At 46.4% G+C, this 15,431-nt stretch overlaps 1 protein-coding gene across 2 annotated transcripts; it reads left to right on the forward strand.

Moving 5' to 3' along the window:
• The first annotated feature begins 918 nt into the window (after positions 1-918).
• Positions 919-13,696, forward strand: CTSE (cathepsin E). 2 transcript variants are annotated; one of them, XM_019433749.2, is made up of 9 exons: positions 921-1,098; positions 1,722-1,878; positions 2,469-2,586; positions 3,557-3,675; positions 6,207-6,406; positions 8,227-8,349; positions 9,525-9,666; positions 9,768-9,866; positions 12,902-13,180. In XM_019433749.2, exons 1-9 carry the CDS (start codon positions 1,031-1,033, stop codon positions 13,064-13,066), a joined length of 1,191 nt encoding a protein of 396 aa, XP_019289294.1. In that variant the 5' UTR covers positions 921-1,030; the 3' UTR covers positions 13,067-13,180. The 2 variants fall into 2 exon arrangements, with proteins under 2 accessions (XP_019289303.2, XP_019289294.1); XM_019433758.2 differs by lacking the exon at positions 9,525-9,666 and having other exon boundaries at positions 919-1,098; positions 12,902-13,696.
• Positions 13,697-15,431: the final 1,735 nt, after the last annotated feature.

Genomic DNA, 15,431 nt, shown 5'->3' on the forward strand with positions numbered 1-15,431 from the left:
AGTCCTAATCCAATATGACTTATAAGAAGAGGAAATCAGAACACAGACACACACAGAGGAAAGATCTTGTGAAGAGGGAATATGCAGACATCTCTACAAGTCAAGGAAAGAGGCCTCTGGAAAAACCAACCCTGCTATGCCTTAGTCTTGGACGTCTAACCTCCGGAATCACCAGAAAATAAATTTCTGTTAAGTCACCCAATCTGTGCTAAGTTGTTATAGCAGTCCCGGCAAAGTAATACAGACACCTGCTGCAGACTCATGACCCCCAGCCCCACTGCGTCTAGTACCTCCCAGGCCCCTTCCAGGGCCGCCCCTGTATTCTTCTCCAAACCTCTTTCCGCCCCGTAGCTCCAGATTCATCAAGTTCTTGGGGTCCAAAAAACTAGCCCCACAAGCCCAATCTCCCTTTCTAGGGGCTTTGAGGAGTGCAAGTTTCTGCCTCAGAGTGGGCTGAGGGAAGGTCACCTGCCCCCGAGGCTCCCGGAGGAGTGAGGAGAGATTAGGAAATACATAGAAAACAGCCCGATTGATATTTGAGTTGCCCCAAATGTGATAACTGACGTTCCACCCCCCCAGGAGTCCTCAGCCAGGCCACTAGTGGTAACACGTGAGTAGACGGGTCCCACTGTCCAGGGGCACATTGCTCTCTCAAGTGATAAATACAGGGTTTCTAGGGAGCAGGGTAGGACCCCAAAAACTGGCAGAGAAGCTGAACCTACACCGTCCTCTTACTCTTTGAGGGTGCACAGACCCCCAAGTCCCATTCCAGACCCAGCCCGCCCCTGCAGGAGGGAAAGGGGCTGAGGGGAGGAACAGAGACGCCTTGTTAAACGCACTGTGTTTGTTCCGGGCCCCGGATATTGACGCAAGAGGCCTTATCATTGGGTCCTCAGGCTGGGCTGGGCAGGGCAGGGCAGATCTGAGAGTTAAGGAGATTTGGTCCCCACCGGTCTGTGGGAGAGAAGAAAAGAGAAGGGGCAAGGAAGGCCACGACAGAGCAAGGCAGAAGCTGCTGGTTGGGTCCACGATGAAAACACTCGTTCTTTTGCTGCTGGTGCTCCTGGACTTGGGACTGACTCAAAAAACACTCCACAGGTGAGGCCACGTCCCCAGCACTGTGTCCAGCTGGGGCAGCTCCCTGCCCTCAAGCCTAGGGCTGCCCTGGGAGAGGAAAGATGACGGGGAATTGAAGAGGAGAAGAAACTAAGGGCCATCTTGTGTTGGCCTTGACCCCCAGCCCACGACAAGCCAGCGCTCTGCCTCCATCTCTGACAGAAACTGCTGCCCAAGGCCCAGGGAGCCTCTCTTGTTAGTAAAGAGCAGGAACCTGCAACTTGGTGTGGAGCTCACGAGACCGAGTACTTGATCGAGAGACTGACCATGGCTGCCCCCCAATAGTTTTTCTGCCCTTTTATATCATCCCCTGACAAGGTTCATGTAAAATTGCAGAACATTTTCCTAGAAAATCTCAAAGAGCTTGTCTGTGAGAGGGAGGGCCAATTCAAGTCTAAGATTCTAAGAATCTCCAGGAGGCAGAGATCAGACTGACAGGCCGGGGGCCGAGAGGGCACCAATTCTGGCCAAACTCTGGCATGCTTCCTTGCAGAACTTCTCCTGTGTCATTTCCCAGTTTGCCTCTGGAAAAATGGGGTGGGGAGAGGGCAGGGTCCGAGAGAGGCAGAAAGGCATCTCCTCCTCACACGGGGCTTTGTCCTCAGGGTGCCCCTCAAGAGGCATCCGTCCCTCCGGAAGAAGCTGCGGGCACGGGGCCAGCTCTCTGAGTTCTGGAAATCCCAGAATTTGGACATGATCCAGTACACCGAGGCCTGCACGATGAGCCAGGGTGCCAATGAGCCCCTCATCAACTACATGGATGTGAGGAGTCCCGGGACAGGGGCTGGGGATGGGGGGAGGTGGGAGGATGGCTTGGCCTTTGGGAATGGCCAGTGTCGGCCAGCAACATCGAAGGTCAGTGTGGATTTCTCCTCTAGGATAACCCATAGGGACTGATCCCCTGGGTCCCTGTGGATTTGACTGAGCAAGCCCCAGTGCGCCCAACCGTGTAGAGCTCTCTGCAAAAGAAAAGGGATGAGCAGGGCAAGCATGCCAGTCAGAAGGGCCCTGCTGCATGTCCTGGGACACATGACTTAACCTTCACCGGCTTCCCTTCCCTGATTGCAGAACACAGGCATCACCGCCTCTTCTGCTTTGCTCGTAGAGTGATTATGAGGAATAATGCAAACAAAAGCTAAAGATAGGCAGGTGCGGAGAGGCTGATTTGATCGTCTCCCGTATAGCCCTTTCTCTGCTCCTTCTCCCTTTTGTTGCCACTCCCGAGGCTCTGTAAGCTCCAGTCTGTGCTAGCCCAGGCTCTGGCCCCAGAGAGCTCTCCCTAGGCCCCCCTGGTGAGCACCTTCCCCTTTCCCACCACCCACACTCTCCTCCCTTCCCTCCCTCCCCCATAGACAGAATACTTTGGCTCCATCTCCGTTGGCTCTCCACCGCAGAACTTCACCGTCATCTTTGACACTGGCTCCTCCAACCTCTGGGTCCCTTCCGTGTACTGCACGAGCCCAGCCTGCAGTAAGTAGGGCCAGGGTCAATGGCAGCCAGGGCCTGGCCCTCTGGGGGAAGGGAGCTTGATTTCCAGAAACTGGCCATCCAGGCTGCACCAGCTTCCCCTCTCCACCTCTGAGTCCGCCCTGGGACCTTCACCTATGGTGAAAACAAGGCTGAGCCAGGGACAGAGCTAAAATCTGACTGCTATCCAGGCCAGCAACTTTCATACTGACCCGAATTAATAGGGGAAAACTCAGCCACTGAAAATACAAAGTCGATACAAATCGTTGAACACATGATGACTCGCTCCCTTTGGAACACCCGAAAGAATGTGGGAGAAAGTTCCGTTCAAATGGCTGTTTCTGGGCAGGTCGATGGGTTGGGTTCTAGTGCTGACTATTCACCTGCTTCAAGAGGGCTTGGTGGCCTACCTCCCAGGATATCAGAGGTGGGGCTGACGGGGCACAATGTAGGGGTGGGTTTATTTGGCCGGAGGTAACTCAGACGTCTTTGTTAGCGTCGGAAAGGGAAGAGCTAAGGAAAGATGTCTTAGTCTGTGCTGGATAAATTCTAGAGGCACAATGTCTCAGAAAACCCCAAAATTGGGTGTCTACAGGTTAGGCAAGGAATTGAGAGTAGTTGCCCGGCACGGTATTTATTTATCTCCGAGTTTCTTTTGAATACCAGGCTCTGACCCATACTAGTTGGCAGAGACTTCTGCTGGCGCCTGATACATGACGCTTATCTTGGTGTGCCTCATGAGGTCACTGTGAGCAATCACGTTTCCCAGGGACAATTATTTGTTCTCCATTTAGGCCACCACATGTGGCTAGAGGAGAATGTAGTAACTAAGGAGGGCCATGGCCAACCTTTCTAGAGGCCCCCACTCAATCTGGGAGTTGAGGGAATAGACCCTGCATCTCTGTGGTATCAGGGCAGGGACGGAGGCAGTGAGCTGATGTCCCAGGCAAGAGCAGCATCCTTGCTTTTCCAGAGACACACGCCAGGTTCTACCCTTCCCAGTCCAACACATACAGCGCGCTGGGGAATCATTTCTCCATTCAGTACGGGACTGGGAGCTTGTCTGGAATCATTGGAACCGACCAAGTCGATGTGAGTACAATTCCTTCCTCTTTTGTCTTTTGGCCAGAAACTTGGGGGACAGAATATTTTGCAGAGCTGTTAGGGGAACAGTTTCAGATCGGCCTCTGGAAGAGGTGGAAACAGGGAGTTGGCTTCCAGGGAAAGGGGGAAGCCTGGCCAGGAGGGAGTAGCACTTCCTGTTTGAGATAACGGCAGTGGGCCAGTCTGCTCAGTGTGCTGAGTTCTAGAGAGGCAACAAAGAGGAATCCACAGAGAAACAGTGCACAGGGCAGAAAGCCTGGTGGCAGGCTTTCAAGAATGAGTTAAGGCAAAGAAAAAAAAAAAAAGAATGAGTCCAAGATGCTTACTCTCAGTGCAGTAAGACAAGAAAAAAGAAACTAAGGGTACTAGGATTATAAAGGAAGAAATTACACTGTCATTATTCACATATGACAAAATTCTACATGTAAAAAATCCAAAAATATCTACAGACAATTGGGGTTATTAATTAAGTAACAAAGTTGCTGAATACTAGATTAATGAACAAAATGATTTGAATTTCTATATATCAGGAAAACATGGAAAATAGATTTTTTAAAACCTATTTTTTTTTTGAGAGATAGAGACAGAAAGTGAGTGGGAAAGGGGCAAAGAGACAGGGAGACACAGAATCCCAAGCGGTCTCTAGGCTCTGAGCTGTCAGCACAGAGCCGGACGCGAGGCTCAAACTCACAAACCACGAGGTCGTGACCTGAGCCAAAGTCGGACACTTAACCGACTAAGCGACCCCCGGGCGCCCCTGGAAAATAGATCTTTAATGACATTATTTATAACACCATCAGAAACATCAAATACCTAGACATAAATTTAACAAAAATGTTAAATATTTCAGGATCTCTATTCTAAATACACTACAAAATATTATTGAGTGAGACTAAGGAAGATCTACATAAATTGAAATGACTCAGTATTTCATGACTCAATATTATAGATAAGTCAAAGTTTTTTCAAATTGATCAATAGATCTGTTAATCAAAAAAATGGCAATTTTTATTAGAAATTGATGAGCTAATTCTAAAATTTATATGGATATGTAATACACTCAGACCATCTAGATGAAGAAACACACTATAAATATTAAGACCTATTATGAAGTTCTAGTAATTGAGATAATGTGGTATTGGCACAAGATAAGCAAATAGACAAACGGGACAAAAGAGAAAATTAAGAAACTACTCTGAATTATGTTGAACATGAAACTGCAGTGCAGTGGAGGAAATGACAGTGCATTTATTAAATGGTTCTAGCTCATTTGGATTTCCATATAACCAACCAACAAACAAAAGAATCTTGGCTCCTATCTCACACATCATCAAACCTTCTGATACATTGTAGGTGTTAATATGAAAAGTGAAATAAGAAAGCTTTTAGAAGAAAACGTAGGAAAATGTCTTTAGGACCTTAGGGTAGGCAAAAGTTTCTGCAACATGTTACAAAAACCACTAATTAAAGAGGGGAAAAAATGATAAATTTGACTACACCGTAATTCATATCTTCTGCTCACCGAAAAACACCAGCCAAGTCTGGAAGAAGATGTTTGTAATACATCTATCCAAAAAAGGACTTGATTCCAGAATAAAAAATTCCTACCAATCAATAAGAAAAATGCAGATAACCCGCTTCACACAAGAGGATATCGAAATATTCAGTTTCATTAGTATTAGGAAATACAAATTAAAACCACAACATAAGCCACTGCATATCCACGAAAAGACTAAAATGGAAAAGATAGGTAATATCCAGTGTCATTGAGAATCTGAAGCAACTGGGACTCTCAAACGTTGGTATGGGAAATGTCAATTGGTACAATCACTTTGGAAAACTCATTGTCAGTATTTACTCAGGCAAAACACTTACATATCCTGTTATCTAGCAGTTTTCTCCTAAGCATAAACCCAACATGTCCACTAGAAGACATGTACAAGGATTACTGTTAGCAATAGTCAATACCGAAAACAACCCAAATATCCATCAATGGTAGAATGGATGATGATGATGTAGTCATACCATGGAATACTAGTGACAATGAGCAAAGTTACAACAGACTGCACTAGTATGTTGAGTGACAGGAGCCATATAAACAAGAATTCATCCTATAAGATTCCATTGATACAAAAACTCAAGAAGAGGCAAAGGCAGTATAGGTGGGGAAACCAGGAGATGGGTTACTCTTGAGGAAAGGCGCCATGATTTGCAGGGTGTGTGATTTGCAGGGTGCATGAAGGGGCTTCCGGTTCGGGAGCTTGCTGACAAGGGCGAGTACAGTTTGTGAAAATTCTCTGCACTGTCCACTTACGATTTCTGTATTATACTTCAACTTTTAAAAGTTTACATAAAAAAAAAATAAGGCTGTGAGAATGTGGTGAAATCACTGTGCCCATTGAATCAAGAAAAGTTGGGTGGGGGAAACATTCTGTTCAGGCCAGAGGGAGAATCCGGGAATCCGAGATTGTTCGCCAAAGATCTCCCATGCAGTTTTCTCTCGGGTTTTCTCCCATTAGGTGGAAGGACTGCTTGTGGTCGGCCAGCAATTTGGAGAGAGCGTCACGGAGCCTGGCCAGACCTTTGTGAACGCAGAGTTTGATGGAATTCTGGGCCTGGGATACCCCTCCTTGGCTGTGGGAGGGGTGACCCCAGTGTTCGACAACATGATGGCACAGAACCTGGTGGACATGCCCATGTTTTCTGTGTACATGAGCAGGTAGGCCCGTCAAGCCCACCAAGGTTAAGGTCAGTTATGACTACAGGGAGACAACATGGTCCAGTCAAAAGAGCCCCAGACTTAGTAGTCAAGTACCCGGCTTGGATCTCTTTCTTGACCTATTACCAGCTGTGTGACCTTGGGTTTACCCTCTCTGGATGTTGAGGAAATGGGGTTTGCCTCACCTTGTAAATTGTACCACACTGAACTAATATGAGGAATCTCTGGGATTGGGTACTCATTTATGCAATGAATAAATATTTATCAAGCTCCTATTCTGTGCTGACTGTGATACTGGGCACCAGGAGCACAATAAAACAAGGAAGACAGCCCCTGCCCTCAGGAAGCGTGATTCCAGTGGTAAGATGCAGGAAAAAATTCGAAAGTAAGCTGACAATAAAATAATGAAATGTTAAGGGACTAATAAAATACAATAGAATATCACTCAGCCTGAAAAAGGAAGGAAATTCTAACGCAAGCTACAAATGGATGAACCTTGAGGACATTATGCTAAGTGAAATAAGCCAGAAAACAAGCACTGTATGATTCCACTTGCATGAAGCTCCCTACAGGGTCAGATTCAGAGAGACAGAAACCAAGATGGAGGCTGCCAGGTGCGAGGGACGGAGGGGGGTGGGCAATAGAAAGTTATTGTTCAAGGAGTATGGAGTTTCCATGCACAGGATGAAAAGCTTCTGAAGACCGGCTCGCCACAATATGAATATCTAGAACACCAGTGAACTGTACAGTTTTAAATGGTCAATTTATACAATTGTTTTAAATTGCTTGCTGTAGTTGGAAAAGGTCATAAGGCTCGCATGCCTGGGATCTGGAAAGGCTCACCTAACCTTCATCCCTACATAGGAAGGAGATTTCTTACCTTTCTGACTCCCTCCCAGTGAGATCTGGTCTGAGCTGACCCAGCTTTAGTGTAAGCCCATTTCCCTTTTTCTCCACTCCTACGTGGAGAGACTTGAATTTCCTCTATTATACTGCATGGCTGCAGTTGGGACCAGCCCAGGCAGAGCTGGGAGCGGGACGGCAGGTGGCCCAGACATCTCTGCTGCTCCCTTACAGGTTCCTGAGCAGCTCCCTTCCAGCTGGGAGAGACAAATGTTAGGATGGGAAATAGCAGAGGCTTTGCAGTCTGACTGATCTGGATTTAAGCCCTGAGCCTCAGTTTCCTTAAATGGCCACAAGGAGATGTAAGATGTAAGAGGATGATTTCCTCTTGAAAATGAATCAGTTTCATGTCCTATTTCCCCAGAATCCTGTTAGGTGCCAGAACATAATCTGAAAAATCAACATCGGTGAAGATTAATAAGTTTTCAAGCTCTAGTAAGTCACGTTACATTCACATTAGCTTCTTCACCTTAACACGATGGAGAGAATAACCTGGAAGCTCCAGGCACCAGGCACCACCAAAACAATAGTGGGAAAGATACTTGGGGGAAAAGGCTTTGGGGGGTGCCTCAAGTCACATGGTGTGTGCACCCCTCAGATGGCCTTGGCCTTGGCTCCGCATGAGTGTTGCATGACCAGAGCTGTCATCACCCTTTCCCACCTTCCTAGCCCTTTTATCCAAGAAGAAAACATTCACAAATCATTACGCAGACCTGTTTCTATCCTTTTGCCAGAAAAGATCCAGACTAATCAACTTGCAGTAGTGGGGAACTCTGGTCTCAAAGCCTAGGCTGATATTTCCCCTCTATAGGTACTTGGTGTGAGTGATCAGACCAAGAAATAGGGCACTGGCTGAGGCTTTTTCCTGGGGTTTTCCAGTGGCCCTTCCCTGACAGCCTGCCTTTCTTTCCATGTAGTGACCCAGAAAGTGGTGTGGGGAGTGAGCTGATTTTCGGAGGCTATGACCACTCCCATTTCTCTGGGAATCTGAACTGGGTCCCGGTCACCAAGCAAGGCTACTGGCAGATTGCACTGGATGTGTGAGTATTCTCGTTATGGTATGACAGAAGAACTCAGGATGGGCACCACTCAAATTGGGTTAATTGAGTTGACCTGAATCAAAGTGCTGGTCCCTGGGAGAGGATGCTGGGGGCTCATTGTGCAGGGCTAGAAGCATGGAGGGGCTGAGCGGGGGTGCAAGAGGGGCCTCGGTCTCCAGGGCAGCAGGCACATGGTACCAAGTTTCAGCTTCCCTCCTTGCACGCGTGGTGCTCCCTCAAGTCAATACGAACACTCAGCCAACTACTCGGGGCTCATTTAACACTAATTAATACATAGGTCAAAAGGCGAGTGACACGGGGGTGCAGGTGTGAACTGGACTCAGATTTTGCCTCCATGGAGTGTGTACAGAAGATGAGACACACACACAAACCCCCACCAGGTGAAGTGGAGGGTGGACCGTGGTCCATGAGATGTGCCACCAAAGTGGCCTTGGCAGACAGGGCAAGACAGCTCCTGCCTGAAGAACTCCTCAAGCAAGGGTTTCATGAAGGAGGTAACATTGACAGGGTCTTGACATACATACATGCATACATACGTGTGTGTGTGTGTGTGTGTGTGTGTGTGTGTGTGTCTGGGCATGGAGCAACCAAGGAAGTGGGACCAGTGGCTGGTCACACATCTAGCACTGGACTAGACCGTGCAGGAGTTCAAAGAAACACAAGTCTCCATTCAGCCAAGAATAAGCTCCCGCAAGGGGAGGTGAGGCCATGTGCTTGGCACGAGGGATAAACAGCAAAAAGCTTCGGTGTTCACTGTCTACTGAGGGTTTTTCAAACCGTAAGGACTTACCCATTTATGAGTCATGACCTCATTTTAGGGGATCATGACGTACATTTTTCATGAACTGGAATAGAATAGAAAATATCAGAGTGTACTTCGCATGTTAAGGTTGAGCACTGTTTCGTTTTTTTAGTTTTATTTCTTGTGTGTGTGTGGGTGCGTGTACTGGGTCCGAGAGTACATGTATTTCTGCTGTGGGTATCAGCCACAGAAAAATTGAGAAACACTCATGTGTAAGACAGTCAAAATGGAAATCACGAGTGTATATTTGAGAGCCTGTAGAGGATGAGAGCAGCTGGGGAGACTTCAGGGCAGGAGGAATCTGGGGTGGCGGAGTGGGGAGGGCAGCTCACGACGTTTTCCTTGCCCTCAGAATCCAGGTGGGAGGCACAGTGATGTTCTGCTCTGAGGGCTGCCAGGCCATTGTGGACACGGGGACTTCCCTCATCACGGGCCCCTCCGACAAGATCAAGCAGCTGCAGAAGGCCATTGGGGCAGAGCCCATGGATGGAGAAGTCAGTGCCTGCCGGGGCTGGGGGGAGGCGGGAGCAGGGGAACTAGGCCCTCTCTTGGGAGGTGGGAGGCCTCTAAATGGATCCTCTGTGCTGTGTTTTAGTATGCTGTGGAGTGTGCCAACCTCAACGTCATGCCGGATGTCACCTTCATCATCAACGGAGTCTCCTACACCCTCCAACCGACTGCCTACACCCTGCTGGTAAGAACTGCTTCCTTATTCTGCAAGTCACAGGGCCGTCCCTTCCCCACGAGGAGCCTGCTACTTCCTCTTTCGGTAGCCTGCACTTACCCTGAGCCCCCCTCCCATCTTACCCTGTGCCGAAGCAGCAGTGCCCCCTCTAGAAAGGACAAAGCTGCCGGCTGGTTCTCTCTCATTTCCTGTCCTGCAGAGAAGCAGAAACAAGCCTCGTACAAGCCATGTAGTGAAGTTTCCGGGCGTTGTCACGTAGGACTTTTCAACCGACCACGTTTAATCCCCTCAAACATCCAGCAAGACTGGATATTATTAGCCCATTCTATGGATGAGGATACTGAGACTAGGAAGGTTATGTGGCTCAAGATTTGAGCTGCGTGGAGAGGGAGTACAGAATCAGGTTATATCTTCTAACATTCAGATTAACATTCTTCTCAAACAAGAAAGTGTCTTTTGCGCAGTGAATTCCTAAGTCGGTAGAGTGAGGTAGAAAGGGAATTCCTGGGGAAGTCTGGGATCGTTTCACACCACCGTTGGCCCAGATTTCCAACATCACATGGAGTTCTTTGGTGACACTAACACGCTAACTTTACCCAAGAGCCACCCACAGCACCTGGGTGATTGCACCAGAATGGAGGTGCTAAGGTATAGAGGACTTTGGGGACTTACCTACCCCCACATCTTGTTCTCCATTAACTGCTTCCCCAAGCCACCAAATATAAACAGACAATGCAAGTGAAAACAAATGTGGGGTGGTGGGGTTTTTTTTTTGGCTTTTATTTAAATTCCAGTTCGTGGGGCACCTGGGTGGTTCAGTTGGTTAAGCATCCAAGCCTTGATTTCAGCTCAGGTCATGATCTCACAGTTTGTGAGTTCGAGCCCTGCGTCGGGCCCTGCGCCGACGGCACGGAGCCTCCTTGGGATTCTTTCTCTCCCTCTCTGTGCCTCTCCCCACCCCCTTCTCTGTCTCAAAATAAATTTTTTAAAAACTTAAAAAAATAAATTCCAGTTAGTTAACGTACAGGGTAATATTAGTTTCAGCTATGGAGTACAATGATTCAACGCTTCCATACAGTACCCTGTGCCCTCCTTAATCCCCATCACCTAATTCTCTCATCTCCCCACCCACCTCCCCTCTTTCTGGTAACCATCAGTTGGTTTTCTATAGTTTCTTGGTTTGCCTCTCTCTCTTTTTTTCCCCCTTTGCTCATTTGTTTTGTTTCTTAAATCCCACATACGAATGAAATCATATGGTATTTGTCTTTCTCTGACTTATTTCACTTAGCATAAAACTCTCTAGCTCCATCCATGTCATTGCAAATGGTAAGATTTCATTCTTTTTATGGCTGAGTAATATTCCATTATAAATATATATATACACATATATATACACTCATATATATATATATATATATATATACATAAATATATGTATATGTATATACACACACTACATTTTCCACATTTTCTTTATCCATTCATCAGCCAATGGACACTTGGGCTGTTTTCATAATTTGGCTATTGTAGATAATGCTGCTATAAACATTGGGGTGCATACATCCCTTTAAATTAGTATTTTTGTATTCTTTGGATAAATACTTAGCAGTATAATTGCATAAAAATCCTAGAGGAGAACACAGGCAGTAACCTCTTTGACATCAGCCTTAGCAACTTATTTCTAGATGTGTCTCCTAAGGTCAGGGAAAGAAAAACAAAAATAAGCTATTGGGAACTCGTCAAAATAAAAAAGCTTCTGCAGTGAAGGAAACAATCGAGAAAACTAAAAGGCAACCTACAGAAAGGGGGAAGATATTTGCAAATGATCTATCTGATAACGGATTAGTATCCCAAACATATAAAGAACTTCTAAAACTCAACACCCAGGAAACAAATAACCCAATTAAAAAATGGGCAGAAGTCATGAATAGACATCTCTCCAAAGACATCCAGATGGCCAACTGACACATGAAAAGATGCTCAACATCACTGATCAACAGGGAAATACAAATCAAAACCACAATGAGATATCACCTCCCACCTGTCAGAATGGCTAACATCAACAACACCAGAAACAACGGTGTTGGCGAGGATGTGGAGAAAGGGGAGCCCTTCTGCATTGGTGGTAAGAATGCAAACTGGTACAGCCACTCCGGAAAATTGTATGGACCTTCCTCAAAAAGTTAAAAATAGAACTACCTTACAATCCAGCAACTGCACTACTAAAAAAAGCAAACGTTTTGCTTTAGAAAACAGCTTCATGTCAAGTCCCTAAGCATCTCCAACAAAGGGATTCTGGAGCTGTCACTGTGAACCCCAAACTGAGGATAAGCTAGACATTTGAACTGTGCCAAGTTCATCAGCCTATACACCCTTCAGGACTCCGGCACCCCACCTTCTCAAGAAGGTGCTTTAAGGCCTCTGTGAATTTCCTCTACCCTCATCAGCAACCTCAAATCTCAAATGGTTGTCGGAAAGACCACACCTGCTCTGTAGACCCCAAGTCTTTGCCAAACTAAAAAAATAAGATTGGAGAAAGTTATACCCTTCTCGTGGAAAAATGAATGCCTACTTGCTTTATATCTAAAAAAGGATTCTTCCCAGAACACAAAATAGCAGTGTAACATCTCTCCCTTAAAAAATTGAGTTGAGGTTCACAAAGAAAGCAGAATTCCAGCCAACATCTTCTAAAGCCAAATCTTTTGCTCTTCCCGTCAGGCAACAAAGTTTCACTTTTTCTGATTATCAAACGGGGGGTGGGGGGGCCGGGGGGGGGGGGAAGCGGGAGACGTGTATAACAGGTGAACAGTTGACAAAATTGTAGAGCTTAGAAGCCCAGGCCCACATGTATGAAACTATGCAGGCACTTTGCAGAGTAAACAAGTAGAGACGCATGAAGCAGGAGGAAGAACCAACCAGCCAAAGCGGTGACCGCATGGAACGGTCCAGGGCCAGTCGCCCCCACTACCACACAGTACAGCCTCCAGGCAGCACTACTTCCCTTTCTCCCTACATGTCACTTACATCTTTTTTTCCAACCCCAGGACTTTGTGGATGGAATGGAGTTTTGCAGCAGTGGCTTTCAAGGTCTTGACATCCAGCCCCCAGCTGGGCCCCTCTGGATCCTGGGTGATGTCTTCATTAGACAGTTTTATTCAGTCTTTGATCGTGGGAATAACCGTGTTGGGCTGGCCCCGGCAGTCCCCTAAGGAGTGGCCTTGCCCATGTGTCTGCCTGCCTGCTTGCCCGATGCCCTTTAGAAATTCAGCTGTGCCTGGGAGGTTGGGGCATTCTTCACAGCTGTCAGAAAGTCATTGCAATTGTTCCAAAGCCGCAGCTTGAATTAGGACCAAATAGAGCATGAGAACATACACACCCACTCACACGCTTCACACATTTCACACACACCCACGTCCACACCTCCTCCACCACCATCATGATGGAAGAATTAAGTGGTATGCCCATACTTTGTATTGCTTTTTGCTAACATTTTCTTTTGGAAATCTCCAAACATGTACCCAAACAGAGATTATAGCACGATAAATCCCCGTGGACCCCAGCCACTTTTCATAACCCACCAGCACGTAGCCAGGCCTGTTGTATCTGGAGCGCCTCTCCTCCTCTCTCCAGCCCACACACCTGCATTATTCTGAGGCAAATTCTTGGTATCATATCGTAAATCATCACTGCAACGATTCACCCATAAATCCTTCTGCTATTCTCAAATACGCAATCAGTGTTCAAATGTTGTCTATTGTCTAGGAAATGTTGGGTCATTTTCATGGCTGATTTGTCTGTATCAGGATGCAAATAAAGTTCACCAACGGCATTTATTTGAACTCTATGTCTCTTTTCATGTGCAGGGTTGACCACACTCTGAACTGTGCAGGGTGAAATCGGGAAGTGTCGCCCAACGTGGTTCTCTGAGCCCACCTTTCCTATAAAATGGCAGTTCGCTCTAGAGGCCTGGTTTTGTGGCGAGAGTGTTTCATGGATAGTGCTGGGTACATCCCGTTGTCGCCCAGCAGGAGGCAGATAATGCCCGGTGCCTCTGTGTTCACCATGTTTGGATGGACGAGTTGGCTCTGGGGCCGTTAGCCTCATCTACCCACCACCGATTTCCTTCAGCATTTTACCTAAAGGCTTCGGCAACCACTGACGACCATTGCTTAGATCCACGCTATCTATCATCAGGGCTGCCAAACAGATTTTTTTTTCTAATTTTATTTTTCCTCCTGTATTTGTTAGCTAGCATTCTTCTATTTAAAACACTAAGCAAACCACACTTTAAAAAAAAAAAAAAAAACAAACAAACCATTTGCTTACCATCAGGTACAGCTCCTATAGGAAAGGCAAGCTGACTTGGCTTTTTCCCCTTGTTTACTGGCTTTCAGAATAGTGAATGTGTTTCAACTTACTGCATTTTTTTTATATATTCCAAGCATGTTACCCTTGGCCAGCAGGTACCCCTTCAAATTAGTTTCTGTGAATTTTCACTTGACCCCAGCACAAAGCGATGTTCCGGGCCTATTTTCCCAAGGATTCCTCGTTCCTGGTCATGTGCTCATACGTTGTTGCAAAAGAAAATATTTCAGGGTACAAGGAGAGGATATGGGGGGCGGGGGGGGGGGCTCTGAATGAACCCTTTTCATCTCCCCCCAGGGCCCATGCTGAGGGAGCTGACAGGGTGAATCCTGGCTGCATCCCCACTTCAGTGGGATCTATTGTCACCAAAAACAACATGTCTTTCTTTTCCTTCCTTTTGTTCTTTTTTTTTTTTCAAAATGCAAGTATCTTCAGGGTTTCCTTTATTGTAAATGATGTGAAAGTCCTCCGTGACTCTTCCCCTCAAAGATAAGTAATATTTTTTATCTGAAGCTGTCTGATGCAGACTTTTCCTTTGTATTTACAACAGAGATAGCCATAGGGAAGGAATTTTTTTTCCTACAAAAAAAAGGAATCACTCTGAATACACTTGTGCCTAAACTGCTCCTTTAACAGATTCTACGTAGTCAGCTCTTTCCTTGTAACATCTGCATAGTGTCCACTTAATGATCAAATCCTCCCTTAATGAACATTGGGTTCATTTGGGTTTAATTCAATCCAATCCCATAAATATTTATTTTGTACCAGGTGTTAAGTGAGACACTCGAAGATCCTCAAGATAAGTGGGACAGATCCCGGCTGTCACTTTTGGCACAGAGGTCATGGAAAACACACCAGGCCTACAGTCAGATACTCCGGATTCACATTTGCGCCCTGCCCTGCATCAATTTGGTGACCTTGGCTGGTCACTTTGTATCTCTGAGATGCCACCTCATAGTGCTATGGGGAAGAGTCAATGAGTTTACCTGGATGGAAGCACTTAGCTCACAATGTTAGTTCTCCTTCCCCTGTGAGCATGAGGTCAAAGTAGATCACAGCTACACACACACATGCACACACACACACACACACACACACACACACACTTTTTTGGTTTTGTTTTTCTTTTATCTTTTCCTTTCTTTCTTTCTTTCTTTCTCTCTCTTTCTTTCTTTCTTTCTTTCTCTCTTTCTTTCCTAAATTATTGCT

Source organism: Panthera pardus, unplaced genomic scaffold (assembly GCF_024362965.1).
Source record: "Panthera pardus isolate Hobbes unplaced genomic scaffold, ASM2436296v1 HiC_scaffold_21, whole genome shotgun sequence".
NCBI lineage: Eukaryota > Metazoa > Chordata > Mammalia > Carnivora > Felidae > Panthera > Panthera pardus.

Coding starts and splice junctions, on each gene's coding strand:
- CTSE (XM_019433749.2), top strand. CDS start 1,031: ATGAAAACACTCGTTCTTTTGCTGCTGGTGCTCCTGGACTTGGGACTG. Junction 2,587..3,556: donor CTGCACGAGCCCAGCCTGCA/GTAAGTAGGGCC, acceptor TTGCTTTTCCAG/AGACACACGCCAGGTTCTAC. Junction 8,350..9,524: donor TGGCAGATTGCACTGGATGT/GTGAGTATTCTC, acceptor CCTTGCCCTCAG/AATCCAGGTGGGAGGCACAG.